General features: G+C 41.8%; 1 protein-coding gene across 10 annotated transcripts in view; it reads left to right on the top strand.

The window, feature by feature from the left end:
• Positions 1-3,513: 3,513 nt before the first annotated feature.
• The window catches only part of GPATCH2L (G-patch domain containing 2 like), a 41,026-nt gene continuing 21,927 nt past the window's right edge, over positions 3,514-22,612 (top strand). For 2 of the 10 annotated variants that reach the window (XM_015631128.3, XM_019007019.2), the window contains exons 1-8: positions 3,538-3,632; positions 4,503-5,173; positions 11,340-11,404; positions 14,799-14,975; positions 15,373-15,452; positions 17,522-17,589; positions 18,478-18,532; positions 20,560-20,645. In XM_015631128.3, coding sequence (XP_015486614.1) covers positions 4,515-5,173; positions 11,340-11,404; positions 14,799-14,975; positions 15,373-15,452; positions 17,522-17,589; positions 18,478-18,532; positions 20,560-20,645 — 1,190 coding nt within the window. In that variant the 5' untranslated portion in view covers positions 3,538-3,632; positions 4,503-4,514. Of the gene's footprint in view, positions 3,633-4,056; positions 4,384-4,502; positions 5,174-11,339; positions 11,405-14,798; positions 14,976-15,372; positions 15,453-17,521; positions 17,590-18,385; positions 18,426-18,477; positions 18,533-20,559; positions 20,646-22,612 lie in introns of all 10 variants that reach the window. The other 8 variants (XM_019007020.2, XM_019007021.2, XM_033514875.1 and 5 more) reach the window with 6 other exon arrangements.

Here is a 22,612-nt window from a genome sequence, read left to right on the forward strand (position 1 = left end):
GCCTTGTCCACCGTGCACTTCTCCCTCCCTCCCTCCCTCCCTCCCTTTCAACCCTGTCCTTTCTCAATACCCAGGAAAGATTAACTCCTCTTCGCACACCAGAGAAAGTTATTATCATTAATGAAGAATTAAAAGAGAGTGATTAATAAAGGGCCCTTATCTGGCCATGAGGAGGAGGCTGGACAATGGAAGGAAGATGGAGAAAATGAAAAACAATAAATATGAAGCGTAAAAGGAGGCGAGCACTGCTCCCACTTGTTAGATCGCAGCTGCATCTCCTGAGGGGGGAAGGCTCCAAATTGCTAATTACTGCCTCTGAAAAGACCTCGCTCTGATATGTTTTCTGCTGAAAGGTTCCCATTAATGAAGCAGCGATGATGCCGTTTCCCTTTGACTTGCCTTCAATTCCCTCCCTGAGCTTCCTCCCAAGCCGGGAACAATGAGGCCCTGGGAGCTGGCGGCTCCCACAGGCCTCTCGGAGACTAGGCCGGGGGCAGCCGAGTGAGGGGAGCCGAGCCGGCTGTGAAATATGGAGGGGGGAGATAAGGCAAAGACAGAGGAAAGAGGCTCACTCCCAGGAGCCCAGGGAAAATTTGCAGTTATTATGAAGGAGATGAGACAGATTAAAAGCCCTTGTGTTCTGCGCTGCCCTTTTATTTAGTGGCTTCATCTCTGAGATGAAAGAAGTTGGAAATGACTTTCTCCGCATTTTGCTGCAAGAAGCTTCACGGCACATTTTTTGACTTTATTCCTCCCTTTGTCTCTTGTCCCCTTTCTGTCTCTCTTTTTCCTTTTAACCCCTGGAAGGTTTTGCTGAGAAGTGCCATGGGACTAGGCAGAGCATTTGCTGGGGTAGAGCAATGACCCTGCTGCTCTCCCCATCCTGGGCTGTATGGCTCCTGCTGCCCACTGGGGAGAGAGCTGGGCCAAGGCACTGCCATGACTAGCAGAGAGCATCCAGCCGTGCTTCCTCTCCTGCTTGCCTCAGAAATGTCCCTCACCTCTCCTGCCTCCAGGCCCAGCAGCAGTTCAGCACAGTTGACTGAAGCCTCTGGACAGGAAAAAACTCTACCCTTACAATGCCCAGTGATGGATAACAATCCATGCGGGATAAGAGTGCTGAACATTTTGTATCCCTGGAGCATTTAATGAGCAAAATTAGTGCTGAGAAGTTGGGCCAGTTCCCATTCAGGCAACCTGCAAAGTGCACAGAGAGTAAACAGTTTGCCAGGGATGTGGGATGAAGTTGAATTCAGGCAAGGATTCAAAATTTATTTTTGCTGACCCATGTCAGGGTGAACCCTGTAAGACTGGACAGACGTCCCATAAACTGCTCAAAAGCAGATTATCCCAATTGCCTCATTGCATTTATTGAACTCCTATTCTGAATTTTTTGATTTTTCCCCATATACCTTTTGCTCCCTACATGTTCCTTTGTGTCACTCTTTGAGTCATTGTGACTCTTTTAATTGCAGCAGCACTTTCATCCTGTCTCTTGCTTTTACCCTGTGTTCTCTCTCACAGAAAACTGACCTTGTATGTTGTCTTTACTCAGGCCAAGTGCTGACAACATCTGCAGAAATTTGGGGTTGGGTGTTGAACGTGGAAAAAAAAAAATTGACAGGTGAAGTAAAATTTATACCAGTTGCAAAACATTTTGTTACAGAAACAGCAGAGAACTAGTTGGGAAATGAGGGGAAAATAAGAGAAATTAGAGTGGGCATCTGCTGCCATCTCCCCAGGACATCTGAATAGAGGATTTCTTGTACACAATTGTTTGTCTGTTTTGTTATCCTGCCTGGAAAGGCAGCCAGTATCGAGTGCTTGAAATGAAGGGGTAAGAAGCTCTGAAGTGATGTTTACAGAATAACCTTCCCATCAGGGGAGTTTCTCTCTAACCCAGACATTTTGTAGCTGTTTTATATCCTGAAGCATGAAAAAGGATTGCAGCAGTGAAAAAGGATTAGATTTTAGGAGGGATTTTCACTCAGATCTGAGAGTAAAAAGAAAACCCCTGTATTGGAAATAGGAAACTGGCAGGGAAAACAAAACACTGCTACCAAGTAAGGTGAGTTACTGCCCCAGAAAGGGTTAAAAAACCAAAAGGACAGAATTTTACAGGAAAAATGGTGCACATAAAGTAACTTTAATCAAGTCAGCTATTGGAAATGGGATTTAAAAAAATCTACTTAATGTCTGCTTTCCTTTGAATATTTATTTTTCAAAGAAAGACTAGAGAACTACAAGGAAATGAAAATGTTAACATGACAGCTCAGACTGGCATAAAGGACTAGTTAGATAAACAGCACAAGGAAAGTCCAGCAAAGCTAAATGAAGCTTGTCCTATTGGGGTGTAGGAATCAATGGCAAACTCAAGGATTCAGTTATTTTTGAAGTATCTTGACAAACTAGGGAGGGTGCCAGAGGACTGAGGAAGAGCAAACACAGCGCTGGTCTTTTGAGGTGAGAGCAGGGGGGCAGCAGTGGTCTTGGCAAATATCACCCTTCCAGAGTAACTTCTGTTCTTGGCAATGTGATGGAATAAACAGAAATGGGGGGAAAAAGTAAGAATACAAAGGATAAGAGATCTGTGAGCAATAGGCAGCAGTATGTATGTTTATAAAGAATAAATCACATAAAAATAAATCTGATTACTTTCTTTTGCTCTAATTTAGAAAATTAATGAAGAGAATACCTCAAACATAATATAGATATGGACTCTGGCAAAACTTTTGATATGCTGCATTTTAAAACATTACATGGAAAACGAACCACTATTGGCTTGAATGTGAGTGCAGCTACATCGGTTAAGAAAACCCCAAACACCTTTGTGAAAAAGAAACAAAAACCAAAAAACAAAATCAAACCAAACCCCAAACAAAAAAACCCCACTCCCAACTCCCACCCAAAACCAAACAATAAAAATGAACAAAACCCCGAAGCAAACAAACAACACCCAAAAAACACCCAAACAAAAAAAAAAAAAACCTGGGAAACAAACAAACAAACAAAAAAACACCAAGCCAAACCGACGATGAAAAAAACCCATTCAAATCCCCCTGAAGACGCATCACGAAAGCTGAGAAATAAAACGGAATGTTACACAAAACTGGATGGTAGTAGGTTCACTCTTAGCTTTATTCCGATGGCTGTTGGTGTTGTGTAAATCGGCATGATGGGAAAAGAGATACAAGCCTTAAGGAGAGGAGAGTAGCACCGTGAAATTTAATTTAGGATGCACACAACTAGCGTGGCAGCAACGAAATGGAGGAGTTTGGGTACCAAGTTTATTCCCCATTAAAAATAAAATACGGTAACCAATGATCTAAATGTTACGTATATGGCAAGGGCTGCCCCGCTGGCAGATGAGGGCTCACGAATGGCTCCGCTGGCGGCACCAGCCGCAGTGTAAACACAAAGCGAAGCGCGGAGCCCGGCGGCAGCCCTCGCTCGGAGGCGGGCCGGCCGGCGGGGCTCGGCGGCGGCGCGGCGGCCCCGCCCGCAGGCGGGGCGGGCGGAGGAAGTGGGCCGGGGAGGCCGGAAGCGGCGCTGACGAGGGGCTGGCGGAGCGGGGCGCTGGCCGGTGAGCGGGGTCGTGGGGAGGCCCGGCAGGAGGCTGCGCGTTCGGGACGGTGAGGGCAGTTCTCCCGGCTTTTCCCGGTGAAGCTGGGGGGTGTCGGGCAGAAGTAGCGGCGTCTCCCCAGAGGAGGGAGTCAGTGCGGCCGGGTCGCTGAGGGCTGAGGCAGGCGGCCTGTGGCAGTGGGTAGTTCGCGGGGCTGGGAGTGCGGGTGTTTCTAGGGCCGTTGGGGAGTGAAGTCCCACGCCTGCAAGGCACGGATAGGGCGAGGGGTGTTGTGAGTTGACGGATTTGGCCAGGACTTTGAGATTAGCACACTGACAGCCCTGAATTTAGGGGTGGTATTTTTCGGCAGTAGGAGTTGGGGCTTGGTCTCCTACACCCTGTTCTGAGGAGCTCAGGGTCCCGTGCGCCTTGCTTTTCTGCTGAAGTGATGCTGGCTTGCAAACTACCTGTTTTACCGTCTGTTTTACTCCCAGCTTTGATGCTTGTCTACTTTTTGGAAGACTCAATCTGTTTGTCAAGCAGGCTGACCCTTCTCTGTGGCTTTACTGACACCGGTTAGCAAAAACTAGTTGCAGGCTTCCATACCCTTCGGGATGTGTAATTGAGCATGCTGCTTCAACACAAAAGATGAACCTTTTAGACCTTCTCAGACACAGAGCACTCAACCCAACTGCTGCAGTAGAGAGAAATCTGTGCCACCATGGCTAGAAGAGGGATTTAACTCTTTCAGAAAGAAGAAGTGAGTGTTAGCCCAGGAAGTGGCAGTTATCCTGCACTGGGTCCTCCCAGGTAGCTTCAAAGTAAGTGTCTAACTCCATTAATGTTGCAGTGGCTCTACAGTCCAGTAGCATACTACAGTCCAGTGATGTGTTGGTGGCAGTATTTATGTCTGGCGCTAATTATTTGTTGTCATTTTTAGTCGGCGTTGCCAATGGATGAACTGGTGCATGACTTGGCTTCAGCTTTAGAACAGACTTCAGAGCAAAACAAACTGGATGAGCTATGGGAAGAGATGGCCCTAAGCCCGCGGCAGCAGCGGCGTCAGCTTCGCAAGAGACGGGGTCGTAAACGACGCTCAGACTTCACGCATCAGGCAGAACATGCCTGCTGCTACAGCGAGGCCTCAGAGTCAAGCTTGGACGAAGCTGTTAAGGATTGCCGTGAGGTGCTGACAGCTAATTTCAGTGACTCTGATGACATGGCAGTGGTCAAACGACATCCAGCTCTTAGTGCCACCCTGAGGAGCAAGCAACACTTGTGGCATGAGTCAGACTCCTTTACAGAGAATGCACCCTGTCGACCTCTCAGGCGCCGACGGAAAGTCAAACGTGTGACATCAGAGGTGGCTGCCAGTCTCCAGCAAAAGCTCAGGGTGTCAGAATGGAACTATGAGAGGGGCTGCAGGTTCAAGTCAGCCAAGAAACAGCGTCTTTCACGCTGGAAAGAGAATGCCCCTTGGACATCATCCAGTCATGGCCTTTGCGAGTCAGGAGAGAACAGGCCCTTCCTCAGCAATGGGGGAAGGAAGGAGCGGATGGAGTGTGAAGCTGATGATCAGAAACAGGGCTCAGATGAAAACATGTCGGAATGGTGAGATCTCGGTTTCTTCTCTGTGCTAGTCAGATGCCCTCCTTGCTTGCAGCTGCTTGTAAATGCTGTGCCTTGCTTTTTGAAGTTCTTAAAATTATTCAGTGCTGCTCTCTTTTTGAAGATGAGAAATATCTCAGCTGCTTCTAAACTGTATATTTTTTCTAAGTTTTTCCTGTCAGTACTGTATGAGGATCCAGAATGCTTCCTTGAAAAGTTGGCAAGCTGGTATGTTTCTGGCTCTTGTTACACAAGGAGTCCTCTGAAATGTCTGTGGCCTTGCAGCTACAAGGTGGCATGCTTGTGGCCTATGGTTTGGGGAATAAACCCACAGCTGGCACTTGTGTTGTGTGATTGATAGGAAGTGATCTCAGTTTCTTGTTTTCAGCATTTACTATAAGTAGTAGATAACAGATCCTTACTGCTAGCCCTCTGTGCAGGTACTGTGTAAACCTCAGTCTAACCTTGCCTGCATTTCTACATTTCCGCTCTGAATCTGATTGTCAAAGTCTAGCTATGGGGAGAATGTGGTGAAACAATGGAAAAGTTATGGGGAGCTTATGTTACTTACAAGATAAGCCTGTGCAAACAGTGGAGTCTGATGTCTTGGTGTCCAGTTTTGGAGAACTTTGATGAATTTATGGCAGAATTACATGCAGGGGATTAAAATGAGACATGCAGATGTCATGGTCTAAGTTTGTGTTGTGCTTTGGAATTTTTTTCTCCAAGTGTGAATTTTATTCTCTCCGTTGAAGGTTTGGGATAATAAAACTACTTCTGTCTGAAGAGTTTTTTCATGTTACAAAAGAGGCACCTGCTAAGAATCAAATGGAGGAAATTTCTTAATGAATAGCATACAAAAAGCAAATGTGATTGCTGATTTTCTAATAATCATTGTGTAAGAACAGCAGACATTGAGGAGACATTTAAGCAAAACATACTATTTTTCATGAAACATGCAGTCTGGAACTCTACTGCAGGACATTTTAGAGGTCAAAATTTAAATATGTTCAAAAGGGAGATGTGGAGCATAGATATATCATCAGCCCAGATGAAAGATCCCACTCAGGAAGTCCTTAAACTGCTGACTTCTAAAAGCTAGAGGAGCATACAGAGAAGTCTGCATTTGTCATGTTCTCATGTTCTTTTCTCAAGCACTGTAATATCGCTATCAAATAGAGGGGATTTGGGAAGTCTAACTCTTTGATACAGTATGATTGTTCATATGTTGAAGTTCAGTTAAGTGTTTTGACAATCTAGCTCCTGCAGTTTGTCAGAGTGGACAGGTGGCACTTCATTATTACGGCTTTGTGGATAATAGCTGGAATTGCAAACTTCTCAGTGGTATTTTCTGGGACCCTGTGAAAAGCTTAGGTTATAGTAAGTCCTCACTGTGGTCTGGGGAACCACTATGCATTTTTACAGGGCCAGTTGTGATAAGTAGCATGTAACTCTTACAGTGTGGTCACTTTTTTCTTTCAACAGTGTCTGTTGTTGCTAAAAAGTGGGTGTAAAGTGGGGCTTTACAAGAAACTTGTGAATGGAAACTTCTTCTTACTACTTGTTAAAGTAGTTTTATCTTCTCAGAGCTGTTTGCTCTTAGTCCAGGAAAAGAAGTGTGCTAAGTAGCCCCTGAAGAGTGCATGTCAGTGGTGATGGACTGAGAGATACCCTTACTAGATGTGGCAGTGATGGACAGTTTCCTTGAGTTGGTTTTTCTAACACCAGTCAGTCTGTTCCATCATGTCAAACTTGAACTTAAACCAGCAGGCTTTCATCCAGCCTTTCTTTGTGCCAGCCTTGGAAAGAGTAAATAAAGAGCTATGTCCAGACTGTTACTTGAGGACCATGCTGGGAGATGGCTTTGTTCTGTCTCAGTTGTCCCTTGCTCTCAGACTAATTATTGTGCTAGTGTATGCATCAAATGACACTTACCATCTGCTGCCAAATCCTTGGGACTCTCTCTGGAAAGCTAGTGCTTGGAATATTTGACCTCTCCAACACCACATGTGTGATCTGTGCTGTGACTCACTAGGGAGGGCCACAGTTGGAGGGAGGAATACATGCAGCCCTCTTCACTGCAGAGTATCCCTCTCAGCAGTGAATGATCATGCTTTGGTCTCCGCTGCTCTAAATATAGCACTTTGCTGCTTGCAGCACAGTGAAACTGACTGTGTTTGCCTCACTCCCACTGTGCTATAGCTGTTTTTTCTGGTACAGTAAGAGAAGTACTTTTCACAGATGTATGACAAGGGCATATCCTAAGGAAGGGAGAAGAAAACTGGATGCCTGGGATAGCAAATGGTGTGGTTGTCATCACAAGCTGATGGGACGAAAGGTGACTAGTGCTCCTTGTGGGACTTGGAAGCAGTCTATGGTGATCTGGTGATTTACAAAACTTTTATACTGAGCTGGTTCCACTACTGTTCACCCCTATAACAATAGGGGATGTGACAAAGCAGGTTTTCAGGCAAACTGTGTATTCAGAGTGGATTTTTTTTTTTACCTTCTTTTTCCTCCCCTAGACTAGCAATTGCTTTGGTTTGTTATACAGGAATGAATCTGTAAATGCTGAAATATCCATTATTTTCTCTGCTTTCTAGTAGGCTTCTAATCCTAAGCCAGGTCAAAGACCTATTTATTCAGTTGAAAAACTCCCATTCACTGAGAAAGTCTTGAATATGTGTTCTTAATGAGGAAATGTTTTTTTTCTAGTTTGCTTGTGGGACTATGCCCAGTCCTTTTCTGGAGGAAGATGAGCTGCAGTATTGTGATTCAAGTCTGCATTATAATGAAATCTTAGAAATTGTGTGCCAAACATGGCAAAAGATGAACATAAATTGAGAGAAGATTGGATGTGCAGGAACATGATAAGGAAATGATGATGGTTCTGAATTGGGTAATGACATGACCCAATGCCTGATCTATAAATAATTATGCAAACAGAAGAAACAAGTGGTTTTAGTTTAAGTAATTGTTTGTATATTGTACAAAGGTAACAGTTAGCTGCTAAGACTGTTAGAAGTAACATGCCTTTCTGTCCCTAAACGTTTTGAGATTCCCTACAGCCATAATAAAGGCAAATTATATATTGAATGCTGAAGTTTTTTCTCTTGTTGGTCTAAGCTAAGTATTTCTAGAATGGTCTGGGTTTGGTTTGAGGGCAGAACAAATCATAGTACAAGAGCTGTCTAAAAATCACTTTGAATAGTGTGTTTACTTGTGAAAGATATGCAGTTGGTCTCATCTGTTTTCACGTACCAAAACTCTTACTGTGACTTTTTCAAACCTGGGGTTCTACTGACCCACCAATGCTGTGAGATTTCACTGCCTTAATCTTGATGTATTTGTTGTGGTTTAACCTGGATAGGCAGCTCAGCTCCGTAAAGCCACCTGCTCATTCCCCTGCAGGGATGAGGGAGGAAAATGGAAGAGTAAAAGTGAGAAAACTCTCAGCTTTAGGCAAAGCAAAAGCTATGTGTGCAAGCAAAGCAAATTAAGGAGTTCACTACTTCCTATCAGTGCGCAGGTGTTCAGCCATCTCCAGGAATGTAGAACTCCATCATTTATAACATTCTTTGGGAACGCAAACACCACAACTTCAAATTTCGCTGGCTTCATTCTTCTTTTTCCCAGCTTTTATTGCTAAGCATGACATTATATGATGTAGGATATGACTGTGATCAGTCAGGGTCAGTTGTCCAGCCTGTGTACCCTCCAGTCTTGTGCACCTCCAGCCTGCTTACTGGCAGGGCAGTGTGAGACAGCCTTGGCACTGTGTAAGCACTGCTCAGTGATAACTAAACCATCCCTGTATTATCAACACTGGTCACAAATCCAAAACATAGAACCAAAGTCCTACTATGAGAAAAATTTAACTCTGTGCCAGCCAAAACCAGTACAATGTTCTGGCCTGAGAATATGAACATTTCCCATCCTGAATGTGCAGTTAAGTTGCTTTACCCCTTGGAAGAGAGCTGCTTTGATGACAGTCTGCAGTTGCACTCATGAGTCTGGCTAAGCTGATGAATTGGAGGCCAGTCTCTCCATAAAAAAAAATAAAAAAATTCCTCTCTCTTGGAAGGCAAGTGACAAAGACAGAGTGTTCTGCTTCCCCTCCTTCTCCAGCCCAGCCTGACCTTCTGCAGCCCCTCGGTGCCTCTTGTTTTCTTATTTTTATAGAAAATCAATATCCCTCTTGACACAAACAATAGCTCAGGCAAAAGAATAAATGGGGGAAACCTGAGATCTCTGTCCATCACCTCTCTGTTTAACTCCCCCAAAGTATTTAATTATAAGCATGCTTTGCTCCAGGTGTTTGCGACAGTGAAATTGCTAAATGAGGACCATTTTAACCAAAGATTGGGTGATCAATAATACTCTATAGCAGTAGCTTGTTGGATCAATAGCATTCATTATTTCATGGTTAAGGTAAGTAGCCTCCTTTGCAAGTGGAGGTCATTAATCAGTGCTTACTGGACCTGCAGAAAGGCCTGCATAGGAGTCTAGTTTCTAGTGTTCGGCCCTGCAGTGTAAAAGGGGTAGTGAAGAGGGTGAAATCCCTGAAAGTTTGTTCCTGTAAAGCACTGGCAGTGATGCTTATCTCCAAGCAACTAAAGAGCTCTCAGTGCAACAGGATGCTTAAAGTACTGTTAATATGACCTGGATACTTGTCAGTGCTTTTTCCTTTCTCAGACACCTTTCTTCTAAGGATGCTAAAAGCCTTATGAAGCTGTCGCTTGGTCCTCGCATCTGCAGCTTGCGAGGATTGTTTATCCAAATTATCAAAAGGGAAAGCAGCCATGCTAAAAGATTGGCCCAGGGTCATTTAGTGAGTTGGTAGGAGAGCCTGGGATAAAACAATTAATTTGTGGTTCTCAGTCCTTGGCCGCAATTGCTGTGGTGTATATGTGGGAGAATGAATGCACAGTCAAGCTTTGTAATGGATTAATTTGGAATTTAATATTAACTTACATGCTGGAAGGTGAGAATGCTGTACAAATTGTTCATCCATTAAGTATAAATGGCCTTTATACAATGATGAAGATGCAGAGTTTTAGATACCAGCATGATGAGTTAATTTGTTTGAACTTTACAGTGCATTTTCTAAGAACAGCAGTGTGCTCACAAAATACAGTTTTATTCTGTTCCTGCAGTTCTTTGGAGTGACATATTTTGTGGTCCCTCATCATTCAGCCTTGTAAATCAAGGGGTTTCCAGTTGATACTGGTCTCCAGTATGATCCAGTTTCCCTGGAAAAGAGGCATCCAGAGATACTTTCAAACAGCATTCCCTGATTGGAGAGCGATTCTAGTGCTGACTTATACCTGGTATTCACATCTAAGGTCTTAGCGTTCAGGGAGTAGGCAGTAAGTAGTTTCTGCTTGTCCTAGAATCTCTTGGCTAAATCAGAGGAAGTATTGCCTGAAGTATCCAAGGAATGATTTCAGGTCAGCATTAAAGCCTTCAGATGCTTGGGACTGACACGGACATGTACTTCTACAAATATTCATCTAGCTTTGCAGTCAATTTTAACGGCTTTCTACGCATCAATTTCTAGTTTTATTCTTTTGTTGAAGAATTAAATCTCTCAGTGCTTCAGCAAATGCAAAGCATGCTATGACAAGGTTACATTCAGCAGCAGCAGGTCATGCTGTGCTAAGGTATTTAGCTGGAGAGTTGTAAATGTCGCAGCTGCTCTTTACTCCTTATAGAATAAAAGTTTGGAGGGGCGGGGGGAAAGCTGTTTGTGTGACAATGTAACATTTTTGAGGAAAAGAAATCTGAAGTAGAAAACCTAAGAGGGTTTTCAGTAGCTGTTACGTGACCCAAGGACAGAGTTTTTAACTGCGTGTAATTTCCTGGTGAGTATTCTAGATGATACCATATTTAGGTTATTAATTCTAGTACCCCAGGCAAATGCCATTTTATTAATTACTTCTTGATAACTTAGAACTAAACTAGATACAGGATTCTACTCTTTTTCAAGTGATGAAGCACTGATAAGTGTAGTTATGTTCTGTTCTAGAGCCAGTCATGTATCTGACTGAAGTACAATTTTTGTGAGACATATAAAGCATTTTGGTCTTGGAGAAGCTAGTAAAATGTAGTTTTTGTATTGTGCTGTTGCAATTGTAACCTTGTTTTCTTTTCTCTTTTTTTGTTCCAGTGAAACCAGCAGTGTTTGCAGCAGCAGTGATACTGGCCTGTTTACCAATGATGAAGGCCGCCAAGGTAACAACTGTCCTGTGATTTTCCTCATGAGTTTCTTACTTTCTTTATAAATGCAAAGATCTATGTTTGAAGAGAGACAGAGAGAGGTGTGTGAGGAAAAACCGGTGGCAGGGAGTGGCTAGAAGTTAAGAAATAAAATGAGGGCTACAAATGTATGATTTTTCATAACAGTACATTTTTCTGATAAAATACTTTGTGCATCAGATCCATAATATTTGCAATATAAGAAGCTATTATTGTGGAAAAGCACAGACATACAAGAGGAATTTGAGAAGTCTTCATAATGAAAGGGTACAGCTTATGATTTTTCTGTAGATGTTTTAAGTGTCTACATACCATTAGTGCCTGAATCTGTTAGTTGTTTTCTCTATGGGCAAGAAAAGAAGATGGGGGAAAAATTATGTAATACTGACAAGTCACCTAATAGACTGTGCTAAGAAGATGATGGAACTATGTGATTTGTTTTATTTCTTTAAATACGTGTTCCTACCTTGCTCTTGTGTGCATTAATTGAATGTGGTATTTTCAGTGTCTGTTGTAGAAATGGTATCTTAGGAGTTTTGAGTGTGAAGTGCAATCTGGTTTTAGTTACCAACCACATCAGTGTTCAGTTGATGGGGGATATGGCAGAAGTAAGTGTGAAATAGGTTGTAGTAGGCATATAGGCATTGAGGACTGTTACATTTGGAGCATGTGGAATGTGACCCTAGAGACCTGCAATTCTGTGCACTCTGATTCTGTCACATTTCACAGGCTAAGATTTGGATGAGATCTCTTCTGGGAATATACAAGTGCTAAAGTATAGTTCAGTAGAATATGCTGCTTCCACTGCTTCCACTAGCTTGTTAATGGCCCAGGTACCTGTGTGAAGCAACACAATGATAGCAAACATGCTTTTGTGTTTTCTGATGGTATTTTAGGCTGTTGGACCAATCTGTGGTCTTAGGGGAGTATAATACTTCCCTTAAGAGCAGGGATTTCAAATATCAACTTCGACCTTTGCTGAAAAATAACTGTTTCCAGACTCTGGTTCTTCAAAGGCAACAGAAAAGTAGAATCTTTTGCCCTCTTTTTACTGATGATTGTTCAGGGGGAGCTGAAATTAGAGAGCACTCGTATATCAGATGACAAAACAGAGTGGTGACTGAAGTGTTTTACTTCATCACCTGACACAAGATTGATGGAGACTGGGTAGTATACTTGTCTATATGCTTGTCCTATATACTTGCCCTGATTTTATATCCTGTTTTAGATATTAATTTTTGGCTGCTACTAGAAGTAGGATGCTCAATATACAGGAACATGTAGAAATATTACTGAGATAAATTAATAAAGGCCAATTACAAAGCCTTCCCTGTTTAGGTAAGAGAAGAGGTTTGATATCCTTGTCATCAGGTCTCTCTCTGTTCAAACAATTTATACTGTGATAGCTTTCTGGCCAAGATGTATTAGCTTACAGTTCCATTGAAAGGGTTAAAAATATTGTTGTGCTTTCAGACTAAATAAAAAATACCTCATTTTCCTTTCTTTTTCTTGACAATTCTTAGTCAAAAAGTAAACAAAAAAACAACAGCTTTCCATGTCAGTGAGATGGAGCGAGCACAATTTTTTTTGTCACAGATCATCACCACCTTATAAATAGTTTCCAGCACAACTCCAGGCTGAATAATGGGAAATTTAAACTGGCAGCATTCTTAAATGCAGGTTTTTTTCCTCCTTCTTTTGAGGTTGCATCATGTAATATTTGTGCTGCTGCTAATTAAATAAATCATCTTTGCAACTGCCCATACCAGCATGCTTCTGTGAGAATGATCCTAGTTCATAATTTGATTGTAAGGTGGGGTTCTTTTGGTTTTATATTTGTTACATGCATTGGGATCTCTCACAGTGAAAATTAGTGAATATTAGCGTATGATGCTGATCATTAAAGTTTGTCTTGTGAAAATAGTGATTTGAGGTAGACTATGCTCACAGACCCAAATTTCTAGGAGTAGTTTTGCACAAATTATGCTCTCTTAGAAGAGCTACCCAATGTTACTTAATTTGCTATGTAGTGGAGGTGGGGTTTTTATATTTGAAGATATAACTGGTGGGTCAGCTTGATTCAGGACAGAAAAAACAATGTCAGAGCTCTAGGATAAAGCGTTCTCGTTGTCCTCCTACCTGTTGCTGATCGGAGTTGGTTTTGTATGTTGCTGCTTCTGTTATTGTAAGACTGCAGCATTCTTACTAGGATGATTTTTTTTTTACTTTCTTGTATTTTTTTTTCTTTTTTATGTTTTTCTTTTTTCTTTTTTCATTTTTCTTTTTTCTTTTTCTTTTTTCTTATTTTTTCTTTTTTCTTTTTTTTCTTTTTCTTTTTCTTTTTTTTTTCTTTTTTTCTTTCCCAGCAAGACGTGTGGCATAATGGACTTTGGTCAGGAATAATGTAACTCAGTGAGGAAAGGAGTGTAAGTGATGATGCTTGAGTTGAGACTTAATGGTAGGCAAATGGGAATTTTCCCTACACTAGATGTGTTAGTTTTTTAAGGCAAGGTGAAGCACCTTGCAATTGCATGGGACTATGTGAGTTTGGCGTCTGAAATGCTACATGTGTCAGGTTCTTTGCTGTCCTCCTGCTTTTTTTTTTCATATGCTGCTCATGTGCTACTGCTCTGAGGGAATTTCAGACAGATTTACTATGAACAGTGTGATGCAGTTTAGTTTTAGGCTGCAGCTGTGTGAACTACAGTGATCTAGCTCCATGGAGATTTTGGTCATGACTTCTGATGCTGCTTCCTTAGTTTTGCGGACGATTTGTAGTTCTGAGAGATTCTAAGAAATTTTGATCGAAAGCAGCTCACAGCATGGTGCTTGAACTCAGAGTGACCAATTCAGATAGTTCTGTATTTTTGTCTTAGCTGCTGTCTTAGGAGACTAGGGGTCTTTCTCATCAGTATGTTTCTTTTGCTTACACTGTGAGCCTGGTCTTCCCCTCTTGTGAAGTCTCTCCTGTGACAGCCTGTAACATGCGCCAAATGATTGGCCTCTTCTGGTGTCGCAGTAATTACTTCAGAGAAAGAGTTCTGCATAAGACATCACACAACGTTGAACTAAGGTTGATGAGATGCAGTAGCAACAGAGTGCTAAACCTGCCCTAGGCAGGTCTATAAAGAGGCTTTGTTCTATAGGGAAATTCTGGAGACTGATGAGTTGGATAGTTTAAAGCATTTAGTGAGGCCCCATAGTTACTGAGGATCATTGAAACAGAATACAAATATAAGGCTCTTCAAGAACGAATTCCTAATGAGACTTCAGCTGTTTCACATTCAGATGTGCCTACTTGTAGTATTTTGAGGGACTGTAACAGAGTACACCGATGTTATTTATGGCTAATTCCATCCTATTTCTTTAGGAGATGATGAGCAAAGTGATTGGTTTTATGAAGGAGAATGTGTTCCAGGATTCACTGTCCCGAACCTTCTTCCCAAGTGGGGAGCTGATCACCGATCTGAAGTGGAGAGGATTGACTCAGGCCTGGACAAGCTCTCTGTTTCCACCTTCCTATTGCCCTCACGGCCAGCTCAGAGAGGTGAGGTCCATAAGGAATTGTGTTTGAGAACTTTTGATATGATGGCAAGAGTAGATTCTGTTCATAGGTGTTACATTTAAACATTGGTAATTGGTGTAAATATTGGTGATTTTTTTTTTTTTAAACCCAGTTAAGAAAATGCTGCACTATTGGTGAATTTACTGAAATAAGTCATACAACTTATGACTTATTCCCAACGTCCCACGAGCAGTCTTCCTTTTTTAAAAGTAAGGATTTTATTCGATTTGTGAATAAATTGGCATAGCTACATCTTTGAGACTGAAAAACAAGAGACAGAGGATTTGATTTGATTACTGAACTAAGGAATTTTCCTGGTGGTTTTGTCACAAAGAATCTTCTGTGTTCATTGCTCAGTTTTTCTGTGTTTGGTTTTCAGGATTTCATGCTCGTCTGAATCGCCTTCCAGGAGCTGCTGCCCGTTGTCTCCGTAAAGGTCGGAGGAGGCTGGTTGGCAAGGTATGCCCTTTTGAAACATGGTAATTTTGTATTTCAGATTCTGATCAGTCCTGAAGTACTATTCTAAGATACCATGTAAATTGTTTTCTGCAGAAAGTGGTCCTGTATATTTTTTGTTTCATGTGTTGTTTGATTTGTTTAACTGCTTTGACTGTCAGAAGATGATTGAGTGACTAAGTGGATTTTAAGGCACATTTGGAGTGGCAAAGACAGCTGATCAGTGCTGAAAGCAGTATGAAAGGAGGCCTGAAGAAGAATGACAGGGAGCATAAATATCAAGAAGATTTAGACACAATGTAGGGGAAAATGATGATGGCATGAGACTTGTGCATGCTCATCTGAGACTACAAGGGGAAAGAGGTGCCTCAAAGTTGAAGGAAGGCCAAATTTTATATAGGAAAGAAGACTGATATGAATGGTAGCAAAGGAAGGTGGTTTTAGCAGTTGCATTTTTAGTTGGAAGACAGGAGAGTAAAAAGGAATATACAGTAAATGCAGACAAAGCTGTCCAAAGCTATTGACTAGTTTTATTATTTGTAGGGCAAACACCAAACAAAATAGGTCCTTTTTTAATAGAAAAAAACTGTACTTTGCACATGTCTGTCTGAAAGAGAGGGGTACACCTGGTTAGGTCTGCATCATGGAGTATTGAATGCTGCTGTTTGTTGTAAAAAGATGGTTCTAAGAAGGAAGGTGTTGACAGTGTTTGGCTTTTCTTTTTATTGTGATGTGCTTCTGTGGTTTTGAAAACACTGGTATAAATTCTGAGCTGGCTGGCCGTAGTCTGCTAACAAGGTGTGATAGGGGGCCCGGAGTCTAGAGGAGTGTGACAGCTGCCTTCTGTTCAGTCATACTTGAAAGATCCTTGTCTGCCCCTTCTTTCTTCCACTCACCTTGCTTAATTGTAACCGGCATTCAAAATATGAATCCTCAGCTGGCAAGAAACTGACTTACACGTAGGGTTCCTGAGGCCACCTGCAAGTGGCTGGGCCTGGCGGCACACCTCTAATGATCCAGATGAGAAGGATAATATTTACTTGTTTAATTCATCTTCATCACCTTAAAGGGATCTTTGTCATTTGCAGCGGAGGTCACTGCTCCCCCTTCCCCATCTCTCTCGAAATTGTAATCATAAATAATGAGTTTCATTCAGAGCTCCCCGCCAGCGAGCTGCTAATTACCAAAAGTATGGCTTGTAATTTACACAGTAATAAACTGTAAATTTAAACATTATGGCACTTTAAGTTAATAATTTTCCTGCTGTAATAAATAGCCCATCTTTCACCCCTGCTGCTACAACTGCCCCCAAACTTTGAGTATGTTTTGCCTATGTGCCTTGCACAAACAAACCTAATCTGTGAAAGACTTTTGCCCTTATCTTCTGCCTCTTGCTGAAAAGTATACTTCTTTCTTGGAGGCAGTTGCTATGCAGATGTGAACAGCTGGTGCTTCAGGCTGTGTATGTACGTGTATGCCAGCACTGAGCACATACACAGGACAGCATCTTGCAGGAAGCAACATGCTCCCAGAGCAAGTCCTTTCTCCTAGGACCTACCTTTTCTTTAGTTGCTGGAGGTCCTGCTGCTGAACTGCTGCTTTCAGGAAGGGCAAAAGCATCATGCTTTCACTCCTTAATTTATTCATTGGTGGTTAGTGAATCCCTGCTGTTAATGGAATAGTGTAGTGTCCTATCTCAGCCTGTTTGAAGCCAACTGACATCAGTAACATGAAAAGAAGCACTTCCCAGCCATCTCCCCTGCTCTCATGCATCCTTGTGCTACAATACTTTGTTCTAGTCCAGTTTATGGTGCTCCCCTCTGCAAGCAAAAATCATCACTAAAATAAAAAACAAGCCTCATAAATAAAATTGAATTATTTTCTGCCATTTTAACTAGTTAAATCATCTCAGGTGAAGTTCTAAAACGAAGGTGTGAACATGTTTATGTGAGAGTGGGCTAATAAGGAAGGGATGTGACCCAAGGGAGTAAGATTAGTTCTTACTGGCAGCAGCAGGCTATTCTCTGCTTACTGTGTGAATTTGCAACCTTTTACCTGTCTTTGTGTTTCAGGAGACCTCCATGAGCACTCTGGGCACCGAGAGGCTAGGTCATATTGTTAGTGATCCACGCCAGAAAGAGTAAGGCCCTTAACAGCTGTTGTATAGAACTTTGGGAGGGGAAAAAGATCTATAGTATCCTCTTCCTTTTGGGGGTGAAGGACTTGAAGAGCTGGGTGGACTCTTAAGCATAACCTGTGGAATGGGAGACAGTATTCTACTGAGGGCTTCTACTCGTAATTGCTGACTTCCCCTTTGTTATATACAAATATTTTTATAAGGCTGCCCCAATGTGTGGACACTACTCAAATGCCCTTTTTTTCCAGTCAGCTTTTTTTTCTTTCATTCTCCCTTATAATGTGACATTGCAGTAACTGCAGATCTTTTGGACATTAAGAGAAGACTGAGCCCCATATGTTCATTTTTTAAAATGCTTCTTTGTGGAGCTGTACTTTGGGTGCATACCCAGACTGCAGAAATGATGCTGACAAGGCAGCTGTGAAATTACTTCTACTTTCTTTGGTGTTACGTCTCCTTCCCCAATTAGCGTATTTAAATTGTGGTTACCACTGGAAAGCATGTGTTGGTTATCCTTTGGCATCTCCCTAATGCTGTTTTGGGGAATGGGTAGGTAAGGATGGCATGTCTTGACTGTAGTCCAGTGGGTCCAGCCTTCACCAGCTGTTGATACCTTATTTTCTTCCTTGGATCTGAAATTTGTTGTTTTTAATATGACTCCTGATGATGTTTAATCTTTTTCCTTCTCCCTCCATCTTTGTTCTTCCCCTTCTCTTCTTATCCCCAACCCTCATTTTTCCCCCCATGTTTGTTCCTTGGCATTGCTCCCACCTGTCCTTTCGACTCTGCCTCCTTCCAGTTTTTGGTTACCATCCATGGGGAAGAGAGATCGCAACCAGGTAAGGCGACTCCGCTTTTCCTTTTTTATTTTCTTGGTTTCCTTCTCTCTAGAATGAACACAGTGCTGGCTTCTGATTTCCCACACACTGTGGCCTGTGCACATGAGGTAAGGCACTCCTGTCCCTTCTCATTTTGTTAATTGATGTCTTCTGGGCTTTGAGCACAGCCCACTTCTCTGGCATTGTTTTGTCTATTTAAACTGAATAGCTCAGGAGCTCCTTTTATTTATCTCCCTGTTTCAGGTTAGTGTAGGCCATCCTTTCTGACAGTGAGTGGGAGGGAAAATACTTCTTGACAGGTGGAGCTTTGGCCTCTCAAAATTCCATAAGAATTGGAACATTATTCTTTTTTTTAAGTGTTTTGTTTTGCCTTGTTTGGCTCAGGCTTCTACCTGATAGTCTCATCCACAGGGAAGTGAAAAATTGGTGAGCTTAAATGACGTAGTTAAATAGCAGTTGTAACAGAAAAATATAAGAGGTGATAGGCAGGAGAAATAGGCATTCTTGTAACTAAAACTCTTGTGTGTGCACTTTTATATTCTCCAGTAGGTCTTAGCTTCAGTGCTAGGAATTGTTTTTTTTTTTTTACTTTCAGATATAAAATCTCAGGTTCTTAATAGAAAAGAGCAAATAAACCTCTCTTCCATTTAAGCAGTCATGTTGTAACACTTCTGGCCATGTACACTCCTTTTTATTCCTATGCAGGTTGTTTTATGGTTGGTGAGCAGTAGGACTGAAATTTTTTTTTTACCTTTAAGGTGACTAAAAATGTGTATATGACAAGAAATAATTTTAAAGAAATTGCCTTTGTGCAATTGTGTATTTTCCTTTAGTGAGACCATTTTACAGATTGTTTTTATACTGCTAAAGATAAGAGTAACTCCATAAACTTTAAAATGACCAAAAGTAAGTGACTTTTGTTTTACATAAATGAATTTGAATCAGCCATTCTAGTATTAGAGGGTTCCTGGTGATTCTCCCTACTGTGCAGTTGCAATGTTACTTCACTGACAGTAAATTAGCAGTCCCACTTAAGGGGGAGCTCCCTGACTGCAGCAGCTTTGTGATGCATCTTCTTTCTTAGAAAGGTGGAGGGTAAAGGTCTAATTCTGAGTTCTGAAGTTGCAGATGGCTTGTATGGTGAGTCCTGCTACAGGTGTGGATTGTTCCTTTTTCCTTACTGAAAATGCATCAGTAATCCTAGTAATACATGAAAAGTGTTCTGGAGATTGGTGTAGCACTTTGAAAAGAAGATGGAAATTAATTTCCTGCTTGAGGTGTGAGTTATAAATAAAGAGGAAGTGCCTAATGAGAAGTATGAAGCAGGTACTCCGGAAAAACTACCAGTCTAAAGCTTCTGTTTACACATTGAGCAAAGTTTGTTCCATGCATTGATTGACCAGATTATTGCATTTCTGTCCTGACCATTAAAAATCCTGTCTGTTTCATCTTCTACAGCAAAATGTCTTGCACAGGTTTGATGCCCTCAAGATTTGTCTAGTGTATGTCTAACAGAGTATCTTAGATTAGTATGACCATGCATTGCTTCAAAAATTTGTTTTAAGCAGTTTGCAAAAACAGCTTGTGAGGTTGGAGGGGAGTGGAAGGAGCAACTCACTTGCCATGGAATGAATTGAGTGCTCATTGTGAACTTAACCTGGTGGATGTGAGTCTTCTAGAGGTCTGTTTCAGTGATATACACAACCCTTGGGACTACAGGAATTGTTCTATGCAAGGAAAAAGTTCTGTGCTTCCACAATTCATAACAGTGACCTTTTTCTCTGTGATGTGAAGGTAGACAAGAGGCTTTCTGAAAGAGAAGCAGACTTTTTTCTCATGGCATGCAGCAATAGAGCACTTATACTCTTAATCAACCAACATTTTTAATAATGCAGGTTGGAAGAGGAGTGTGGTGAGGCTGTCTGTTGTGAGAAGGTGGTTATGAGACTTACTGTTTCACCTTTTGTTCTAGCCTTTTGTCTGAAGTTAGAGTCTTTTCTCATCTAGTCTTACTTACCCCTTGAAGTGCCAGGAATGTCTCCTTATAGTATGTGAATAGAACAGATCTGACGAGCTTTATCTGGACACTATTTCTTTTAATGCTTTGCTTAAATAAAATCTCTTGACTTTCCAGTTCAATCCATTATCTCCTCTGTACTCTCTGGATGTGCTTGCTGATGCTTCCCACCGAAGATGCTCACCAGCACACTGCACTGCCAGGTAACTCCCTTGCTCTGCTCTGCTCTCTTGGGTTTGTCTCACTTCCCTCTCCTGGATGTCTTCAGCAGTATTGTGTGATCTGAATGGTACTCATGTACCTGTAACTTAATGCACTTCTCCCTGGGCAGCTCATGTCCAAATTTAGCACAAAACGTAGCAATGCAGTTTATTTGAGAGTTTCAATAAACTAAATGCTTACAGTATATGAAACAGTGTATGACAGGCAGAACATATTGTTCTATTAGAAATAACTGCACTGTGTTCTGAAATATGCAATGAATTGCTGCAAGTCTGTTTTGTAGGTACAAATGGACATAGTATCATTGCCCACTTTTAGAATTGGAACAAAATGAGAGGGAAAATGCTGACAAACTGGTGTGGGTAACATGCTGAAGCATTTTGGTATCCTAGGTGTCTAAAATAGACCCTCTGAGCAGATTAAGAACTCACCTGAGGTGACCTCTAATGGCTTGATATCTCTCTATAGCAATAGCTGAAATTTAGATCTGGTTTGGCCAGATGTTAGGTATATTTGAGTCTGCATAGTTCAGGTTAATATACTATTCAGGCACCTTTTGCTGACTAATCCTAAATTAAATTCAAGCGCTGGCCTTAGAGGTGACTCCTGTTTTTGTGCTGCAGGTGACTACCTATAGGTAAGGTGCCCTTGAGCTCTTTCCCTGTGCAAGTAGACAAAGCCTTGCTTTGGACACAATTCTGCTTATGTGCTTTTACCAGGGACCCAATCTGAAAGAAATGTCTGGACTTTCAGCTTCATGGCTTTCTTTCCCTTGTTAATTAGCAAATAGAGCATGAAAAATGTACTAAGGTTGTATGTGTCTGAACAGAAGCTTGGCACCCACCCAGCAAAGCCTCTCTTCCCACTGGCTTCTGCAGGGAATTCTGCGATGTCGCACCATGACCTCATGCTGCTGTAGCCAGCATGTTAAAGCTGGAAAAGGGGAGGGAGGAAGAAATCAGCTCTTAAATGTTCAACTGGATGAGAATAAAAAGAATTCAGAAGACTGTGCATCAGCAAATTGATTCCTTTCTGTGCTTTTGCCCCACTCTGGGGATGTTTTCTGCCTGTGAAGCAAGAAGATTGAATGGTCTCTTCATTTTCATCTAGGATAACCTTTCTTTTGCCTCCAGTGTTTTACTTGGTGCTTTATGGAAATTAGTCTTCCAGAACAGTGAGCTGGACAAATCCTGCTTGCAAATTCGAACTGGGCAAAATCTCTACCTTTATGACAGTCAGTGAAGGCCTTTTCCAAAGCCAAGCTCTTTGCAAGGGATTTCTAAGCCTGGAGAGATTGCGTTTGCTAGGTTTTTCTGCGTGTACAGTCTAGTTAACCAGTTAATATATATGTTTGGTTCCCTCCTCTAATGAACAGGTGGCTGGTGTCCTGACAAACATAAGCAGTGATGAATTGTTCCTGAGTTGGTAGAGAAATTGTATCATCCCAGATGCAGTTGTGTTTTTAAATGCCTGAAATTTGAGAAAATAGTTCCTATTTTATTGTGAAATGTGCTCAAGAACCTTTATAGGAGAAAGAAATATGAAAAGAATGAATGTGTTTTGTGGCCCCCATGTATGTGGCAAGGGTTGAACTCTTTGGTACAAGGAGCTTGCTTTATGTAAAGATGCTGCTAAGGGCACAGAAGGAAATTGTTCCTTCAGAGAAACAATTTCTTGATAGTAGTTCTTTAGCTTTACATGCCAAGCATACTCATTAGTAGTCCATTTTCATCCATTTTCTTACAGGAGGTTCAGCTGATCTCTGTAAGCCCAGATAAGCTATTGCCCCAGTTAACATCTCCTGCCTTGGCCATGTATGGAATCAGTTTCACTAGTTTGTGCTTTAGGAAGCTTCTAACAGCTTGCACCTTGTCCTGGAGAAATTCTGCTCTGAAATTTGCCAGAATGGGATGGTTATGTGTGTGGAAAGCAAATCCTCTGAAATAAC

The sequence above is a fragment of the Parus major genome, chromosome 5 (genome assembly GCF_001522545.3).
Source record: "Parus major isolate Abel chromosome 5, Parus_major1.1, whole genome shotgun sequence".
In the NCBI taxonomy this organism is placed as follows: Eukaryota; Metazoa; Chordata; class Aves; order Passeriformes; family Paridae; genus Parus; species Parus major.